The 16,031-nt window shown below is 39.7% G+C and overlaps 1 protein-coding gene across 11 annotated transcripts in view; it reads right to left on the bottom strand.

The window, feature by feature from the left end:
- Nucleotides 1-16,031, bottom strand: part of DPF3 (double PHD fingers 3) — a 156,401-nt gene that overhangs the window by 20,444 nt on the left and 119,926 nt on the right. For 8 of the 11 annotated variants that reach the window (XM_058420866.1, XM_040066257.2, XM_058420868.1 and 5 more), the window contains one exon: nt 8,786-8,914. In XM_058420866.1, coding sequence (XP_058276849.1) covers nt 8,786-8,914 — 129 coding nt within the window. Of the gene's footprint in view, nt 1-4,512; nt 5,931-8,785; nt 8,915-16,031 lie in introns of those variants that run through there. The other 3 variants (XM_040066263.2, XM_040066264.2, XR_009207916.1) reach the window with 2 other exon arrangements.

The raw sequence follows: 16,031 nt of genomic DNA, 5'->3' as shown, positions 1-16,031 counted from the left end.
ACACAAAGCAAACAGGATAAGAAAAAGCGTATCAAAAAGAAAGGCACTGAACACTGTCAATCTTTCTTATTGGGAATATTATTAAATAGCCTTCATTATTCCGCTTAGATAGCTGCCTCTTCAGTAGAGGTTAAGACCTTTGCTTATGAAATCCTGCTCTAATTACCTTGCTCTATTGCTAATTATTTGTAGGGAGACACAACCATACACCATGGCACAAAGGACATTTTCAGGAGTCTAAACGATACACATGGGGTGGCAGCAATGCAAAAGCTTCTGGAAAGAATGAAAGATTGCATTTTTCATTGCATTTATTTAATGAATTGACTAAGTTGCATACTGCTAAGATCCTGGGCAGGATTAGATAGCAAATAAAATAATCTCTTTATTTCCACAAAATGCAAGTGCCTCTTCCCATATCTTCCCACATCTCTCATATCAGTTCTAGACTATACAAAGGTCCAAAATCTTAGGAGCTGCCAGAGACCAAAATAATAAGTCAAAGATATGAACTGGCAGCATCCACTTTAACAGAGCTATCAGGCCTGGAAATCCCAAGAGCTGGGGTTTTTTCTAAATGTTACTACAAATTGTCTTCTCTGAAATTGGCAATTTGCATTCATGGAAATACAGACAGGGATATCAAAACAGTTCTGACTCTGTTTCAGTATTCTATACAGGTATTTATACAGGTTGGGGTTTTTTCTATGCTGGTAGATATCTGACAAAGAGAACAAAGATTGGTAGGGTTTATTGTAATGGCTTAGTCAGCAAAACCTCATCCCAGCTGAACTCCTGCACTGTGAGATTTGTCAAAACAACTCCATGTGAGCATGAACTCATGCATGTGCCTCATACTTTACTTATAGCTACAAATATCATATTAAAAATAAAAATTAAAAAAAAAAAAAAAGAAAAGGAGAATGTGAAATGGGTGTTTATTGGAAACATCTACATATGTTGCAGCAAAAAACACACTGGGCAGATTTTGCAGTTTTTATAATAAGATGACTCCCAGTGGGGTCAATATAATGTTTGCTTGAGGATTTGATTCAGTAAAACTGCTTGCCATGGGGAAGAGACAAATTGCATGAAGAGCCAGGCTTTGAAAACTCCATAGTTTTATGGTATTTGAACTATTATTTTAGGACTCATCTCAAAATATCATTGCAAGAATTAATCAAAGAAAGGCAAAGTGGGCAGAAGAGAACACAGTGGTGCCCCCAGCCCTCCCCAGATTCTGACTCTCTGGGTGCAGTTCTTGTTTGCTCCATGCATCAGCAGGCAGCAAACTGAGTCTCTGTATTCAATCAAGAGCCTAAGCTGAGGTCTGTAAAATGGCAAACTGGAACTCAAAATGAATAACTAATGTAAAAGCTCAAAGGCAAAACAATGCGGGGAGGGGACTCTAATAACACATTCTGCTGAAACAAATGGCCATCTCAGAGCTTGTCTACACCATACCAGCAAGAGTATTAACAGGGAGGTTTCATTCAATAAAAGCAATAGCTAAGAAAGCCCAGTGGTAATCTTTCTGAAGTCCGTGGTAAAGTTCTCTCTGGCCCTTGTTTCACCAGCCTAGGCTCATCATTTATTACCTTAGCACATACATAGGATGCTGTTCCAAGCACCATTACATATTCAAGAAAAAAATATCCAGCCCACAAAACTGGGAGGTGTCTGGGTGAAGGGAAGAGATGCAAAGTGAAGCAAGTCAGATTTCAGTTCCATTACTCTTCCACCATATGCCTGGTTCTCCTTTTACTTTTTAACTTCTATGCCAGAATCCTGTATTTGCTTAAAATTTTCTCAATGTATATTACCATGCTTGACATTTTATACTGTTTTTGTTAAAAATCTGAGGTCTGTCCCTGCTAAAATTTCAACTAATTAAATGTCTCAAAAGGGAATAGGCTAAGGGTCAGTGTCCACTCCATGTAGCCTTTCTTTTCCCTTATCAGCTACTTAAGCAGCATACCACTTCCTTTATTCTCCTGCTCCCATCTACGAATCAGAGTTAGCAGAGGGCAACTCCAGAAACTATGTGTGTTTTCTAAGATCCTTTAGTATGGAGCAGTGGAAAGGTGCCTAAGGAGACAGCTCATGTGAATAAACACAGAAAAGTCTGCATTAAGGGCCTGAAATGAAACACCCCTTTATTCACATTTCACATTGGGGTTGTCTTATTTTGGTACGTGGTGTGCTGGGAGCATGTGTTTCAGGAGAATCTTTGGACAGCCTTGTGCCAGACTTCCTGTAGTAACAAAGACATCTTTGGAGGAGAACTGGAATAGCCAGGGTTGTGATTAGTTGATGGGCTACACCTTTGAAGAATTTATGACGAACAGAACATTTCATTGAACTGCTGGAATCACTGGAGAATAAAAAGCATCACATTTCTTTCTGATTTCAAAGATAAATTTTTAGTTACAATACAGGATTCACATTGCAAACTTTTTTTATGCCTCCCTAGTTTGGTTTGTGTCCTTTAAGATACGATTGATACTGTGCAGTTCTCTCATTTCTGAAGTGGTTATGCTAGTGTCAGAGTCCTTTTTTTTTTTTTTTTAATTGCAATTTTGAAACCTTCTCCTATATATTTTCTGCCTCATTAACATTGTCATCTTCCCCTCATGAGAGGGTCTTGTGTAGCAGCCCCTTTGCTTTGTTTTCATCTTCCTTCAACTTAGGAGCTACCAACCATCTTTCCTTGTTCCCAGCCTTCACTCCAGCACTACATATCCTGAGAATATTTCATTTCCATATCATCACTCCGTGCAATATTCACCATTAACACTACTTTACAACCTAGCTTAAATAAGCACTTTTTTAGCTTCCAACTCTAAATCCTAATTTCTTCACTATGGTCAATGCATTCCTCTGGTCAGTACCACACTGCTCAGCCTGCTGGACTAAACTCATGTTGGTTATCTCAGTCTCATAAGGCATCTTGAGGAATCCAAGAACTATTCTCACTCCATAAAAGTGAATTAATTCTACCTTACTTGGTCTCTCAGGACTATATTGAATGAGTGAGCATCCATATACACATTAATGACATAAATAATTGTCAGGATATTTTCTATGCTATCTGTAATAAATGTCAGCTGGCAATTTGTATGCACTTCATGAGCTGTTGTGGTTTCTTTCTGAGGGTACCATGCTACCCAGTTGTCACAAAGATGGGTGGTTTGGTTGTGAAAGGATTAAGACTGTATGCATTGTTACAGTAACTACATTTGTGAAACTAAGTCAAGACTTAATGAATTATTGGCATCTGATTATTGTTTATATTCCAAAAGAGCCCAGAATGAGTTAGGCATGGTTCACAAAAGACAATGTTAAGGACTCCGCTTTGAAAAACTCCACTCAGAGTATGTCTGTTCTGCAGTTTATACAGGGATGGGAGTTCTTCAGAAAGATGCACTTGGGTAGGTTTCAGCTACCTAATTCAGGTGCTCCAAGGACTGAGCTTTAGTAAATATAGAAGAGTAGCAAAACATTATCTATTTTGCACTATTTCAGGGAAAAAAAAGGACTGGTTGTGGAAGAAATGAATGTTTTTTATCATTTAAGTACACTTCTCATTGACAGCATTATGTCAAAATATAATTGATTTGACACTAGATTGATCATAATAAATCAGGAAGAACATAATAGCATCAGAAAAGAATTATCAAAATGGGGAAAGTTTAAACAAGGCTCTCACTTGGCAAGTGTGCATGGCTCTGGCATGCCCTGTCCTTTGGTATACACATGTAGAGGTATTTGTAATGTTTTCTAACAGCATCCTGAAGGCAGATTATTCATGTAATCTAGACCTCAGTTAGGTTATATTTTGGATGTATGCCTGTATACCTAAAAGCAGAATTTGGCCAATGCTCATTCCATGTCTAAAGAGACCAATAAAAAAGTCAAGAGACTGAATTGTTTCTCTTTTTTTCTTCAAGGTTGGAAGGTGGGGGAGGGAGTTGAAATTGCTCTCACAGACAGACTACCCTAGCAAAGAAGCAGGAAAAATGGAGTCCATTTGGTCTGGCTTCTTTCATTGTACATATCCAAATTCTTTATTGCAAGGCTAAGACTTCTGCTCTGTTATCAATAACACACACCTACAGTTTAAGGATTAGGCACTGTCCAGAGAAATGTTTCTTTTGCTTTTGCTCTAAAATCAGGTCATGATTTCACCCTGTTTGCATTATGTACATCAGTAAAAACAGATCTTTAGAACTTAACCTTGCCCCTGCTCCGGGGAGATTTTTGCCTGCACTGGAACAGCAAAACAGAACTACACACTGACTCCTTTTGCATGACTTCTGACTGTACACAAGTCTGGATCCTGCTCTCAAAAACCTTCCATTAGCTTCACCACGGGCATAAATGTGGCACATACTTATAATACAATTTAATCCATGGGACTTGCTGCTACAACAAAGCTCAGTCAGGGGTCTGCTGAAAAGCCAGGGCAAGAAATTTCACAATTGAGTGAGAGACATTTCAGCTTGGACATACCTTTCAAATCCTGCTGCATGTTTCCTCCTTTCTGGGAAGGTCGCTGGGAAGGGAGTCACTCTCTTCTCCATTGCCCTTGGAACTTTAATTAGTATTGCTTTGGTTTATTTCAAAAGAAGCTATTAAAAAGCAAATAAAGTGTCTCATGAGACACTACAGAGAGAAAAAACAGGGCAACACAGGAAAAAATGCTGTGAATTGAAATTTAAAAATGGAAAGAATAGTGTAGGTGAGGTATTTTTCCATGTAATTTCTTCTGGGATTCTGCTCCTCCTTTTGTTTTGTCTGTGATGTTTATGACTTGCCATTCATATTCCATCCCTATGCTTGGAAATTGCTGTCCATCAGGTGAAATGTGAAGGAAAAGAAAAAAAAAATAGAAGTTGAACGGTGTGGGGAAGACATGAAGGGGTGCAGGGAGGAGGAGATCTATTGAGTGTAAAGGTGTCCAAAGAAGGAAATGTGTTCCCCAAGGCCATGGTCTTCAGTGGTGCTGCTTGTATTTTCAGGCTGTAGCATAGCAGATGTATGAGAAGAACCAGACTTCACATGCTACAGTAAGTGCAAAATCTCAAAATGCAGAAGCCATCACATCAAGGGTTTCCTTGTCCCCTGATAAAGTCCGCCCACAGTGGTTCTCTAGAAACTGTTATCAAGTAGACATCCATTGCTTTTTTTGTTGTTTTTTTTTCTATTTTATTTAAAAAGTAGTTTTTCTAATAATACATAGAATATATAAATAATAATAATAATTAAAAAAACCTATTTGGGTTTGCTTTCTGTTCTCCAACCCATCTGTTATTTTTTGTGGTTTGCTGATATATATATTAAAAGACAAGAAAATCAACTCTGCTCGCTATTAAAAAAAATATTAAATCCACTTTTTATGTTTCCAAAGAGAAAGAGAAGGAGGGGAGGTGGGATAAAACCAAATTAAAATCTAAAAAAAAAAAAAAAAAAAAAAAAAACAACAAACAAAAGAGGAAAATCAAAAACCTTCTGTCTCTTCAAAGTAGTTTTCAAGAGCTTTAAATGCTTGTGCTTTCAGTGTACACCCCACAGGGAAAACATAACAAAAATAACCAAAAAAAGGGGGGAGGAGGAAAAAAAACCAACCAACCAAAAACCCAAGAGGACCTAAAATTAAAAAAAAAGAAAAAGGTAATAATAATCTTAGTAGTGAAAAGGACAGCTCAGAGTTTCTGTGTCTTTATAGTTATTTTAGCAGCCGCCCTTTTTGTCTGCAGAGGGAGACCTGCCACCACAGCCACCTCCTCGGCTCGAGAGAGGCTCTTCTGCATCGTCCTCGTCAAAGCCATGAAAGGTCGAGGTGTCACTTTCTGACGTGGAACCGAACAAGTCCTCCGTAGTGCGTGCTGGCGCTGCTTCGTCCCTCCTGCCTTCTCTTCCCAAATGAGCTGACATGTATGATGAATATATCAGCACATGGGTTAAGCAACAGGCATCATCATCATAATTTTTTTCATCATTTTCATTATCATTAAACAAGTCAGACTATCAAGTTGATAGGTGTGTGCTTGCATGTGCCCGCGCACCCCAACAACATAGCATAGGTAGAACTGCAGTAAGAAAAATAACAAAGGATCGGTTTCTCTTCGCAAGAAAAACATCTACAAACACCACAGGTGCCCATAGCTACAGCAGCGAAAGGGTTAATCATGTTTTCCTCTATTCAAAAAGGACAGTAAAATATTTCCTCATGATTACTTAGATCAAGTTTTAAATATTTTTAGACCATGTAGGTAATGAGACACTGTTAGCTCTAAGCACAATGGCATCAACAGTCACAAATTTTCTGCTAAAGAAATGTGAGCCACTAGATACCTCATCAACCTCAGGACTACTTTTTATCCCCGTTCTTCACCTGATCCTAAAGAAGCTCCTCTGTAGACAAAATTAAATACATTTTGAAGACTAAGTGAAAGTAACCTAAACCAATGCTTCAATACAAATTTCATGGCATGCTCTTCAAAAATAAAAAAACCCAAAACTAATATATACAGTTCAACAACTAAAACAACTGAGATGAGGAGTAACCCATCTTAGGAAACACTGAAAAGTTCAAATTTGTGTGAATCAATCCAACTTTCAAGATGGAACAGGAAATTCTCCACACAAAATATCAATAACAGCAACAACAACCATAAGAAGACTCCTAAAAAGAGAAGTCAAATACTGAAATCTGTGAAATCGAGGTTTGTTTTCTCTTTCAGTCAAACTTTTTATGTGATTAATAGTACAACCTTCAAAGTCCCCCTTTAGGGAAGGTAGAGAAAAAGATATCTCTTGTGCCCCAGCAAAATTGAAGTGTCAGATTTTAGGGAACATCTATTTTGTTATTCACAATCAGTAACATGGTATTAAGCAACGAACTGTTGGGTCCCTGCTCCAGCTACAGGAATCAGCCATATAACAAGTACACTGCATTGCTTGAGACAGAAAGAAGTAAATCCTGTTCACAAAAAAGGAAATGGATATAGCAAAATAATTGGCAGATAAACCATACTGTAGAAATGTGATTTTACTAACTTTGTGAACAGAAGAAGCAGTATAATTTCCATGACCTCTCTTTCAGTGTAATGAAAATGTTCTCCCTTATTATAAAAGAGAAAGATGGCAGACACCAGAGGTTTCATTGGTTTAGTTTAGAGATTCGTGTGTGGTTATACCTTAATCACTTTCATCACACATCAGTCACAGCATTGCAGACCCTATGAATGACCCAAGCGGGTCAGAATTTGTACAAGGACAGCATTTAATGGAACTGATTTTGCACAGGTTAGGCTACAGGCTGATCTACTTGTTCTATCACACCAAGGGAATTGATGTATTTGTGTTGCATTCTGATATAATCACCATAGCAGTGTTTAAGTAGCAATAAAATACGGATCCATCTCACTGTGCCATATCAGGACAATGCTGAAATTAGTTATATTGATATATAACAATCAAGGTGAAGAGCAATGATCTTCCAAGATGGCACCACAGACCCCATGGACTTCCCCCTTCAGTTATTAGAAGTAATCACATGTACACTAAAAGGTCCATGTCTCTGACTGCACCGCATTTGTAAGGATGCCCCTGGAGAAAACCAAAGGAGTTGCCATTGATCCTCTGGTGACCAGTATCATTTCAGAGTATCTTCAGAGGTCACAACAACTGCAGAAGGCAATTTCACTGAGAGTCTAATCATTCTCCCATTGAAGGTGGTAAAGGCTTACTATGAACTTCAGCAGGAGCATAAAAAGGCCATTTCCTTAGTATGAGAACATTCCACATCACATTTCAGCCATGAAGCAACAGACACCTTTCAGTGACTACAGTACAGAAGGAGCAGCATTCATACTGAATTTCAAGGCCTCTTTGGTTTTCAGATTTCTATATGACCGTCTTATTACCACTAGTATCACCACTATACAAAAATATCACAAGTGGAAATTTGGACCAATGCTGGAACATGCAGTTGTTAAAGGTCTCCCAATTCCCTCTACCACCACCACTACCTCCTACGTGAGCTATAAATAACTATTCAGCTGGTATAAAATTTTCCAAAAAAAGAAAAATTAAAAAAAAAAAAAGGAGGGAAATGTAAAAAAAAAAAAAAAAAAAAAAAAAAAGAAAGAAAGAAAACAATAGCCCAGAAATAAAGACAACTCAGAATGGGAAAAACACAATTGCCTACATTTAAAAAGAGAGAAGGGAAGAAAAGGAGGAAATAAAAACCTCTTTAAACAAAACTAATGATAGTCATCGTGCAAGAGGATAATTCTTGACAGCTAGCCCCATACCTACCCTGTAATTTTCTCCCTCTTTCTTTTTTGGATGAAGAAATGCGTGAAATGTGTAATCAATGGGAATGCTTGTCATGCAACTTTCATAAATCTTGTAAGTAATTTATAGTTGTAATTGCAGCATTTAAAGACAGAGACCATTCTGTAAAATTGTCATAGGATTTTTTCCCTCCATGAGTGAAGAACAACTAGTACATGTACCAATGTTCCCAAAAGCCAATAAATACATTAAAACTTCATTATTTCGTAGGACCCCATTAGCTTAAATATGTGAATCCAACAATGGGGTTTATAATATGAATTTTTTCAGTCATTCTTTCCCACAAACATAGAGAAGAGGTAAGATTCCATCTTCTATCCTTTCCCTAATATGTTGCTTTTCTTCAAAATCTTCAGAAGGTGTAAAAACCAAATCACACAAATGCCTTTGTACAAGAAAGATGCAAGAAGGAGTCACCTACCAGAGCGCCCACAGTCTGAGCATGATACAAGTTCCTCAGGCCGGCCACTTTTTTTGTTCATATTGGAGCCTCCGAGGCAGAAGTCACAGTAGTTATTGGGAATGATGACCCCATCTGGTCCTTTCTGGGCTGCAGTTGGGTTAGAAGTCAGATTTACTAAAAGAGCATTCACTTGGACATTTGCCTCTTATCCTTGATATAGTGTTAGCTCAGTGAGTTTGCAGGCCACAGTCTTCCCAAAACATTGTCAATTAGAACAAAAAGTGAACTGCGTAAACCACCTCCACTTTAAGTACACCTGGGGTTGCATCTATTTTGCCTGAAATGCCCTTCACTATTTCCTTTCTAATCCCAGCCAGGCTGCTCCCTCTCAAGGACATGCTTCCAGATATGCCTTTACAGTTCAGAGACTTGTAACACATACAGGTATAGAGAGGCAATCCCGAGTGCAGGATAAGACCTGTGTTGTCAGTAAGCAAAACTTGGTTTTTCAGGCAGCAGTCATCATCACAATCCCACAAAATACAAATTCGTAAAGGAAAAATACAGTCTCCAAAGCTCAAAAATCAACAGTGGGAAGATGGGGGGATACATAACCTTACTGGTTTTATTTCAAGTAGCTTTTTAGGGGACTACATCTCTAAGTAGAAGGGTGTCCTTAGTCAGATGCTGGGTTCAAAAGCTCCTGAATATTCACAGGCAAAGCAATTTGGGGATGTTTCACTCAAGACTTGAGACCCCTGCAGCAGTCACGTTCCCTGGGATGAGCAGGAAGGGTCCAACACTACCCCAACACCCAACACAGGTGCAGAGTGAGCCTGGGGCAGACATTCCAACCAGCATAGTTAAAAACTTTTTCAGCCAAGAAAAAAGGAGCAAGATTATATTATTATTCTCCAGCTAGGAATACTTGGAAAGGAGCAGACACACACTGATCTTAAGTAGAGGAGGAGGCAGATCCCTTAGGAAGAAGAGAAGGGCAGAGGTCTTCTGAATTCCTCTTAGTTGAGCAGAACAGCAATGTCCTTTTCTTCTTGCTCACAACTGCCATTTCCCTCCTCTGCTCTCCAGAGAGGGAAAACATCTTCCTGTACACTCTGACTATGAACTGAGGAAGGGAGTGGAAGTAATGGTTGGTCTTTGTCTTTGTTTCTTCTCTTTGAACATAAAAAATCCAGTTATATACCAGTAGGTATACCTGGCCGAAGCTTACTGCATGAAGAATTTTACAATTGAGAAAATCAAGAACTTTAAACTGTACCATCTCTATTTAATTATCTTTTTCATGCATATTTTGTAACTTGCAGATTTTTAACAGATGTTTCGACAGCCTTTATTAATGGTCTTTTTGTCCACATTCAAATTTCCCCCAAAGAACAATGACATTCTAAGGGGCTTCTGGTAGCAGTCCAAGACATACACTTAAAATTAAAATTTCCTCCAAGTTCAATCTGTTTTTCTGGTTTGGGTGCATCTAGTTATTCATGTATTTCCAGATGTTGATCAGCTGAACTTTTGGAGATTGGTAAGTGAAAGACTCCAGGTAAGGTGAAATTAAGAAGAAAATTAAAACCCATGAGGCTGCAAATACATCACTATCTTCCCCTGTGGTCATGGAGATCCTGACAGTGTTTACTAAACAATGATCTCTGCTCTGAAATTATCCTGGTTGACAGACCCGCAACTCTCTCAAAGAAAGAGAGAAGCTCCCAGTGTTAGATTAGCATTTTGTCTGTTCCAGGAAGGCATTTAATACAGGCAGGCAAGATAAGCAAAAAAAAGAACAGGAACCAGGTGGAAGTCTAGCACACTGGCTCATTTTAAGAGCTGTAACAAAATGATCATAAAGTTGCTGCTGGTACATATTTTGTGTATAAAAAGCAGACCTCCTTAGCATTTATATTTCCCACTGCAGCTCCATTTTGAAAAAGTTAAGTAATTACCTCTTTATAGTATTCTGCATCTACAGACAGGCCATGTGCAATGCAAACTCAGCAAGCTCAGAATTCAGTGACTTTTTTTGTTGTTGTTCCTTATTACATTATTTCACCTTTCAGCCAACTGTCTTAAAGTGCCTTACAGATATTAAGTTCTTATTATTAACCTTCTGTGAGGTCAAAAGCCTCTTTTGCCATTGATAGTAACCAAAGTGGTCAGGACCCTAATTAAGTCTCGTGGTGAGGTTGGGTTCCATTTTAAAGCTGAAAGACTTGGAGGTAGAGTGGTAGACTGGCTTATTCTCAAACACACAAAAATTCTGTGGTGAGGCCACAAATAAAAACAAGCAGTCAGGGTGCTAGCCAGCAGACTTAGGAAAGAGCTCCACTTCTACCACTGCTCATAATGGTGTAATTAACACTCTGCATGTACTGACTTAAATCATGGATTATGACCATAAGATCCACTGACTGTCAAACTGGAATGGGACAGGGGAACTCAAAAATACATACACTGATCAATTAATCTGCAGTGTGTGAGCGTGGTGGAGGGTATTTGCTGAGCGATAAAGCTGAAGGGACTCTCCCAGGCCTCTGGCAAGGGAATAAACATCAGGTTTGATCACTCTTCTTCTTTCTTCTCTTTCCCTTCTTTTCCTTTTTTCCCCCCTGTTTTCTTCCTTGTGTTCTTCCCATTTATTTTTTTAATGTGAGTCTCTGTGTTCTCACTTATTAACTTGGCTCAGTAGTGTCTGATAGAGATAACAGGCCTGAAAAGTCATAGATAGATGAGAAGTTCCCAAAGTTACATCAATGATACCTTAAATGATGTATCTCTAGGGCCAAACAAGCCAGGCAATGTTATTCTCTTCAATGTTTTTGTTGTTGTTGTTCTAACAGATGCAAAAACTAGAACCAAACATGACTTAAGCTTATTTTATTGATCAGTACCATATAGTGAACTAAGTCACAGGCTAAATCACAGGTTTAGGTTTGAGAATGAAGAGATTTTCAGATGACAGTAAACAGAGTTCCTACTTTCAAAGGAATTTTTTTGCATCTATCCTCAGAGTTTCTAGTTCTATTTTATTGTCATTAGCAAATGATGAAGGAATTAGAAAACAAAGGAAAAATGTCAAGATTTAATGTGCAATCTTCATGAAAAGGGTATCGTGCAGGAAGAGCCCAACCCTAATCTCACCCCAAAATCAATAAAACTACTTACAAAAGTAACTATGGGAATGGATTCACAAGAAAAAACTACTAATTTCATAGCAAGTAATGCCGCTCCTTTTCATCTGAGACATAGTAATTAACTAGGTATTCACTTTTTGCATAAGGTAATCAACAAGTAGAAAGTGCAAGTTTAAGCCAAACAGCTCAGCTAGCAAGATGTAACTCCCTAGCAGAGAGTTGACTCTGCTAGGTGTCAAATGATGACTTAGATCAGGTAACTGCCTCCAAGGATTTGGTAAAAAAATAATTCACCCATAATTAGAAACTGTTTTAAAGCAAAGGCTTGAGAACCAACCATTTGCTTGTACTGTCTTACTCAAAACTCTTCTGATTTTCTTTTACATTGCAAACTCCAACAGATCAAAAGCTCTGAGGAGCTTTGAATATTGCCTGAGCTAAGGTTTGCTCATAGGAGGTGTACTTAAATCAGTGCCACTTGCCATTTCAACTTAGGGTTGTTTTCAGGTTTCATCAAAGGCCCTGTCTTCATCCATATCTCCCCCAAAACTGAGTATATTTTTTTTTAAAAAAATACTTTAAAACTTTAAAAATTGATTAGGGAGAGAAAGAGAAAGATCTGTACAGTTCAAATAATAGCTTCTCTGAACCTGAAAGGTGATTTATGTGAAGACAGTATGCAGAGTGAAAATAAAGTCAGTATTTCCAAATAAATTTGGTATGCACTTATTCTGAAACATTTTTTTTTTCTTCTTAGCCTAATCAAGTTGATTTCAAGCTATAACAAACTGAGCAGAATAAAGAACTACTTAAAATATGGTAGCCTCATTCACAGCAGTCTTTTCGCAAAGTAAGCTTGGTAAATTACATAAATCATGTAGTATATCACACACTAATTTTGTTCTGTACACAAAACCCAAAAACTAAACAAGTTGGCTGAATTTAAATATATAAAACAACTTCTGTGCATTCTTGATATTGAAGGCAGAGGCTCTAAACAGAATTCTAGCTTCCTTTGGCCCTTCCCAAGGAATCAAAAAACCCCTGTAATTTATCTTCCTCACAGTTTCAGTTTAATAATAAAAGCAAGCTGCTTGTAATGAAATAACATCAAGAAATAAGGAATTTTCTTTTCTACATCATCTCCTGGAACCACATGACTCAATAAAAATCTCTTCTTAGGTATTAGAAGTAGAATTTTTATACTTCTCAGGGCTGCAGAAAATATCTTGGATGGAAGGCAAGTTCAGAAGAAATTCTTGTCTCTGTTTTTTAAACAGAAAACTCAGAATACAGATATTTTAAATAGTTTTTCTTCAAAATGGGACCCTTAAATATATACAGACAACCTCCCAAATAAATAGAGCCTTGTATCGCTCCTTTTTTTTTTTTTTTTTATTTATAAGTGAAATTATTTTGATGATCTGGATCACAGTCTTCAATAACTTGGAAAGTGGAACCAGTGCTTAAAAGAAAAATTGGTTTTCTGTTCCTGGGTAACAAATCGCTGTCACATATATTTCTTCAGCCTGTAGGTAATACAGCACAATACTTATGAACCATAATTTAAGATATGCATCTAGGTTTGGCAGCATTTTGTCCCTGTTTTTTGTCATATCCACATTACTGGGAAGGCAATGGAGAATGCACGGAGGGCATGCCTTGCTGCTGGGGTGTGGAGCTGTGCATCATTTATTTCAATGATTACAGTGAATTTGCTACAGTCAGAGATCTACACGTTCACAAAGGGATTTTTCCTAGTACATTTTGTCCAGCTCTTACCTGTTTCTTCTGGGTTTGATCCAAAACAAATAAAGCCCACTGGAGGTTTTCAATTCAGTTCTAAAGGCTTTCACTCGAGCCATTTACTCTGTTTGCAACAAGGATCTTCAGAGCACAATAGAGACCACAGGACCCTGCATGTAGGCCTGAGTAAGGCCAGTGCACTTCACAATGGAGGAAAAGGGGTGGTTTTGCTTTTTTTGTTGGGGTTTTGTTTGTTGGGGTTTTTTTTTTTTTGTTTAATTTACAAGACTCTTTGTCTGAGATGGGGCCAGTTTTCCTTTCCAGCTCCTCCCTTTTTCTCCCTGGCACAGGGCAAGTCCAATGCCTGGCCGCCTGAGCAGGAGAAAGCCAGCCAAGAGCCTGCGCCTGCGGTCGTCAAGGCCCTTGGAGGCCTCGGTGACAGATAATCCCAAGCTATGTCTCCATGTGCCCTCTTCCCCCGCCTCAGCTGCCAGCGCTCTCCTTGGCAGGCCTGGCCCGTCTCCATGGTGACCGTGGGCCCGGCTGGCTGCCGCTGGCCTTGCCACCTGCCTGCCTCGGCCCTCCAGTGTGAGGAATCGCGGCGCGGCCCCTCTGCTTGCTGCTCTGAACGGCTGGGGGCAGGGGAGGCAGGCTCACGAGAGGAATTACGCTGCGGTGGTTAAATGAAAACATGGCTTCAAGGAGAAGGCAAAAAAAAAGCAGTGCCTGGACTGTGGGTATCTTTGATGGAAGAGGAGGGAGGTGGCTGGCTGGGCATGCACCCCCTTCTGTCCCCATCATTGCTGGGTGCAGCGAGCACTGGTGGGGCAGAGAGGTGGACTGGGGAGCTGCTTCTGTGCTCAAGGCTAGAGCCTGCCCTGGGAAGGAATAATAAAAGAACACAATTGCTGGTGAGGTGAGGAACAGGCCATGCACAGCTGAAGAGCTCAAGGCTCTTGCTCTCTTACACGTATGCAGCCAGGCAGGGATGTGCACGGCCATTTCTGGGTCTCCTTGCCGTGAATTAAGTGCATGGGTTTTTCCTTGCAGTTTTTCAGGAAGAAGTGTAAATCAAACTGAATGAGAGGAAATGGCCAGTCACTTACTCTGTTAGCACCAGAGATAAGCATGTTGGCTGGCCTGAAACCGGGAAGTGTTGGGGCACTTGATACAGGGCCCTACAGCAGGCTGGAGGCAGCACATCTGTGTCAATGTGGCACTATTTTCTACCGAACACACTTGGAACTTGGGTGTAACGCTGGGAAACGGCGGGTGCTGTGTTCCCAGAGTCATGCTAATCAGCCTGCACGGCCCCATGGCCTCCACTAGCTTCTGCTCCCCACGCTACACTCCCCCGCTCGGGATGGGCATGCCCTTTGCTGGCAGCCAGAGAAGCAGGATATGCCACTGAGAGGTGCTGCAAACCACCCACCAAAAGTATTGCCAGGTCTCTCCAGTAACTGGATTTTATCTCCTTTTTTGAGTTACCTGGTAGTGTGGGGATAGAAGAAGCTGTTGCTTCTGCACAGCTTTTAGCAACTCTGAAAGGTTTGCCTTTCCTGCAGCTCCTGCTCACAGAGAAGCACAGCCAAGGAGCACTACAAGAGGTGCTAGGAGAAGGAGGTACATCTGTAAAAGTCAGAGGAAGCCTCTAAATGTGGGGAAAGAAAGATCATTCCATCATCTCTTTTACAGGAATCACTCTGGCCCTTAAGCTGAACAGCTAATGAAAGAGCTGGAAGGTGAGCTAGGTAGTTGGAAAGTACAACTAGGAAAATACAGCATCGACTGATTTGATTCAGCAGATTTAGGGAATCAGTGTTCCTCCACCTTAAGGCACCATTTCATAGAATTTCTTTGCACTGACCTTACAGAGTCTTCTGCAGGAGCACCTAAAGCATCAGCCAAAAGCCCACTGCTAGGAATAAAACTTTGTAACTGTCTAGTGCCTTTATGATGATAAACAGTAGGAGATACAGAGTGGGAAGACAGACAGAAGAGTCTGACACCTTAATATAAAGATTTCCTGACTTCAAGGTGTACCTCTTCGGTAGCACCTGGCCACTGAAACACTTCATTCCCTTCGGCTCAGGGGATGTATCCCACCTCAAGAAGGGATTGTAATGCCCAATATACAGCCCCATCTGGCAGCATCCCTCAATATTCAGGTGAGAATGGCCTGTGCCATGAATTGGGTCCCTGCAACATCTTGTAGGCTTTTATCTGGAAGTTACTCACTGGGGGAGTATGAGAAGGCAGAGAGCACCTATTCAGTTCAAATTCAGTCAAAGCATTTGGATCTTACTTGGTTCAAATTCTACATGGAGGAGGGGGAAAAAAAGGCAGAAAAAGCAAGGAGATGGCAGAAA

This window comes from Hirundo rustica, chromosome 6 (genome assembly GCF_015227805.2).
Source record: "Hirundo rustica isolate bHirRus1 chromosome 6, bHirRus1.pri.v3, whole genome shotgun sequence".
NCBI lineage: Eukaryota > Metazoa > Chordata > Aves > Passeriformes > Hirundinidae > Hirundo > Hirundo rustica.
The sequence above is the reverse complement of the archived record's forward strand: the minus strand, read 5'-3'. Positions and strand labels throughout refer to the sequence as shown.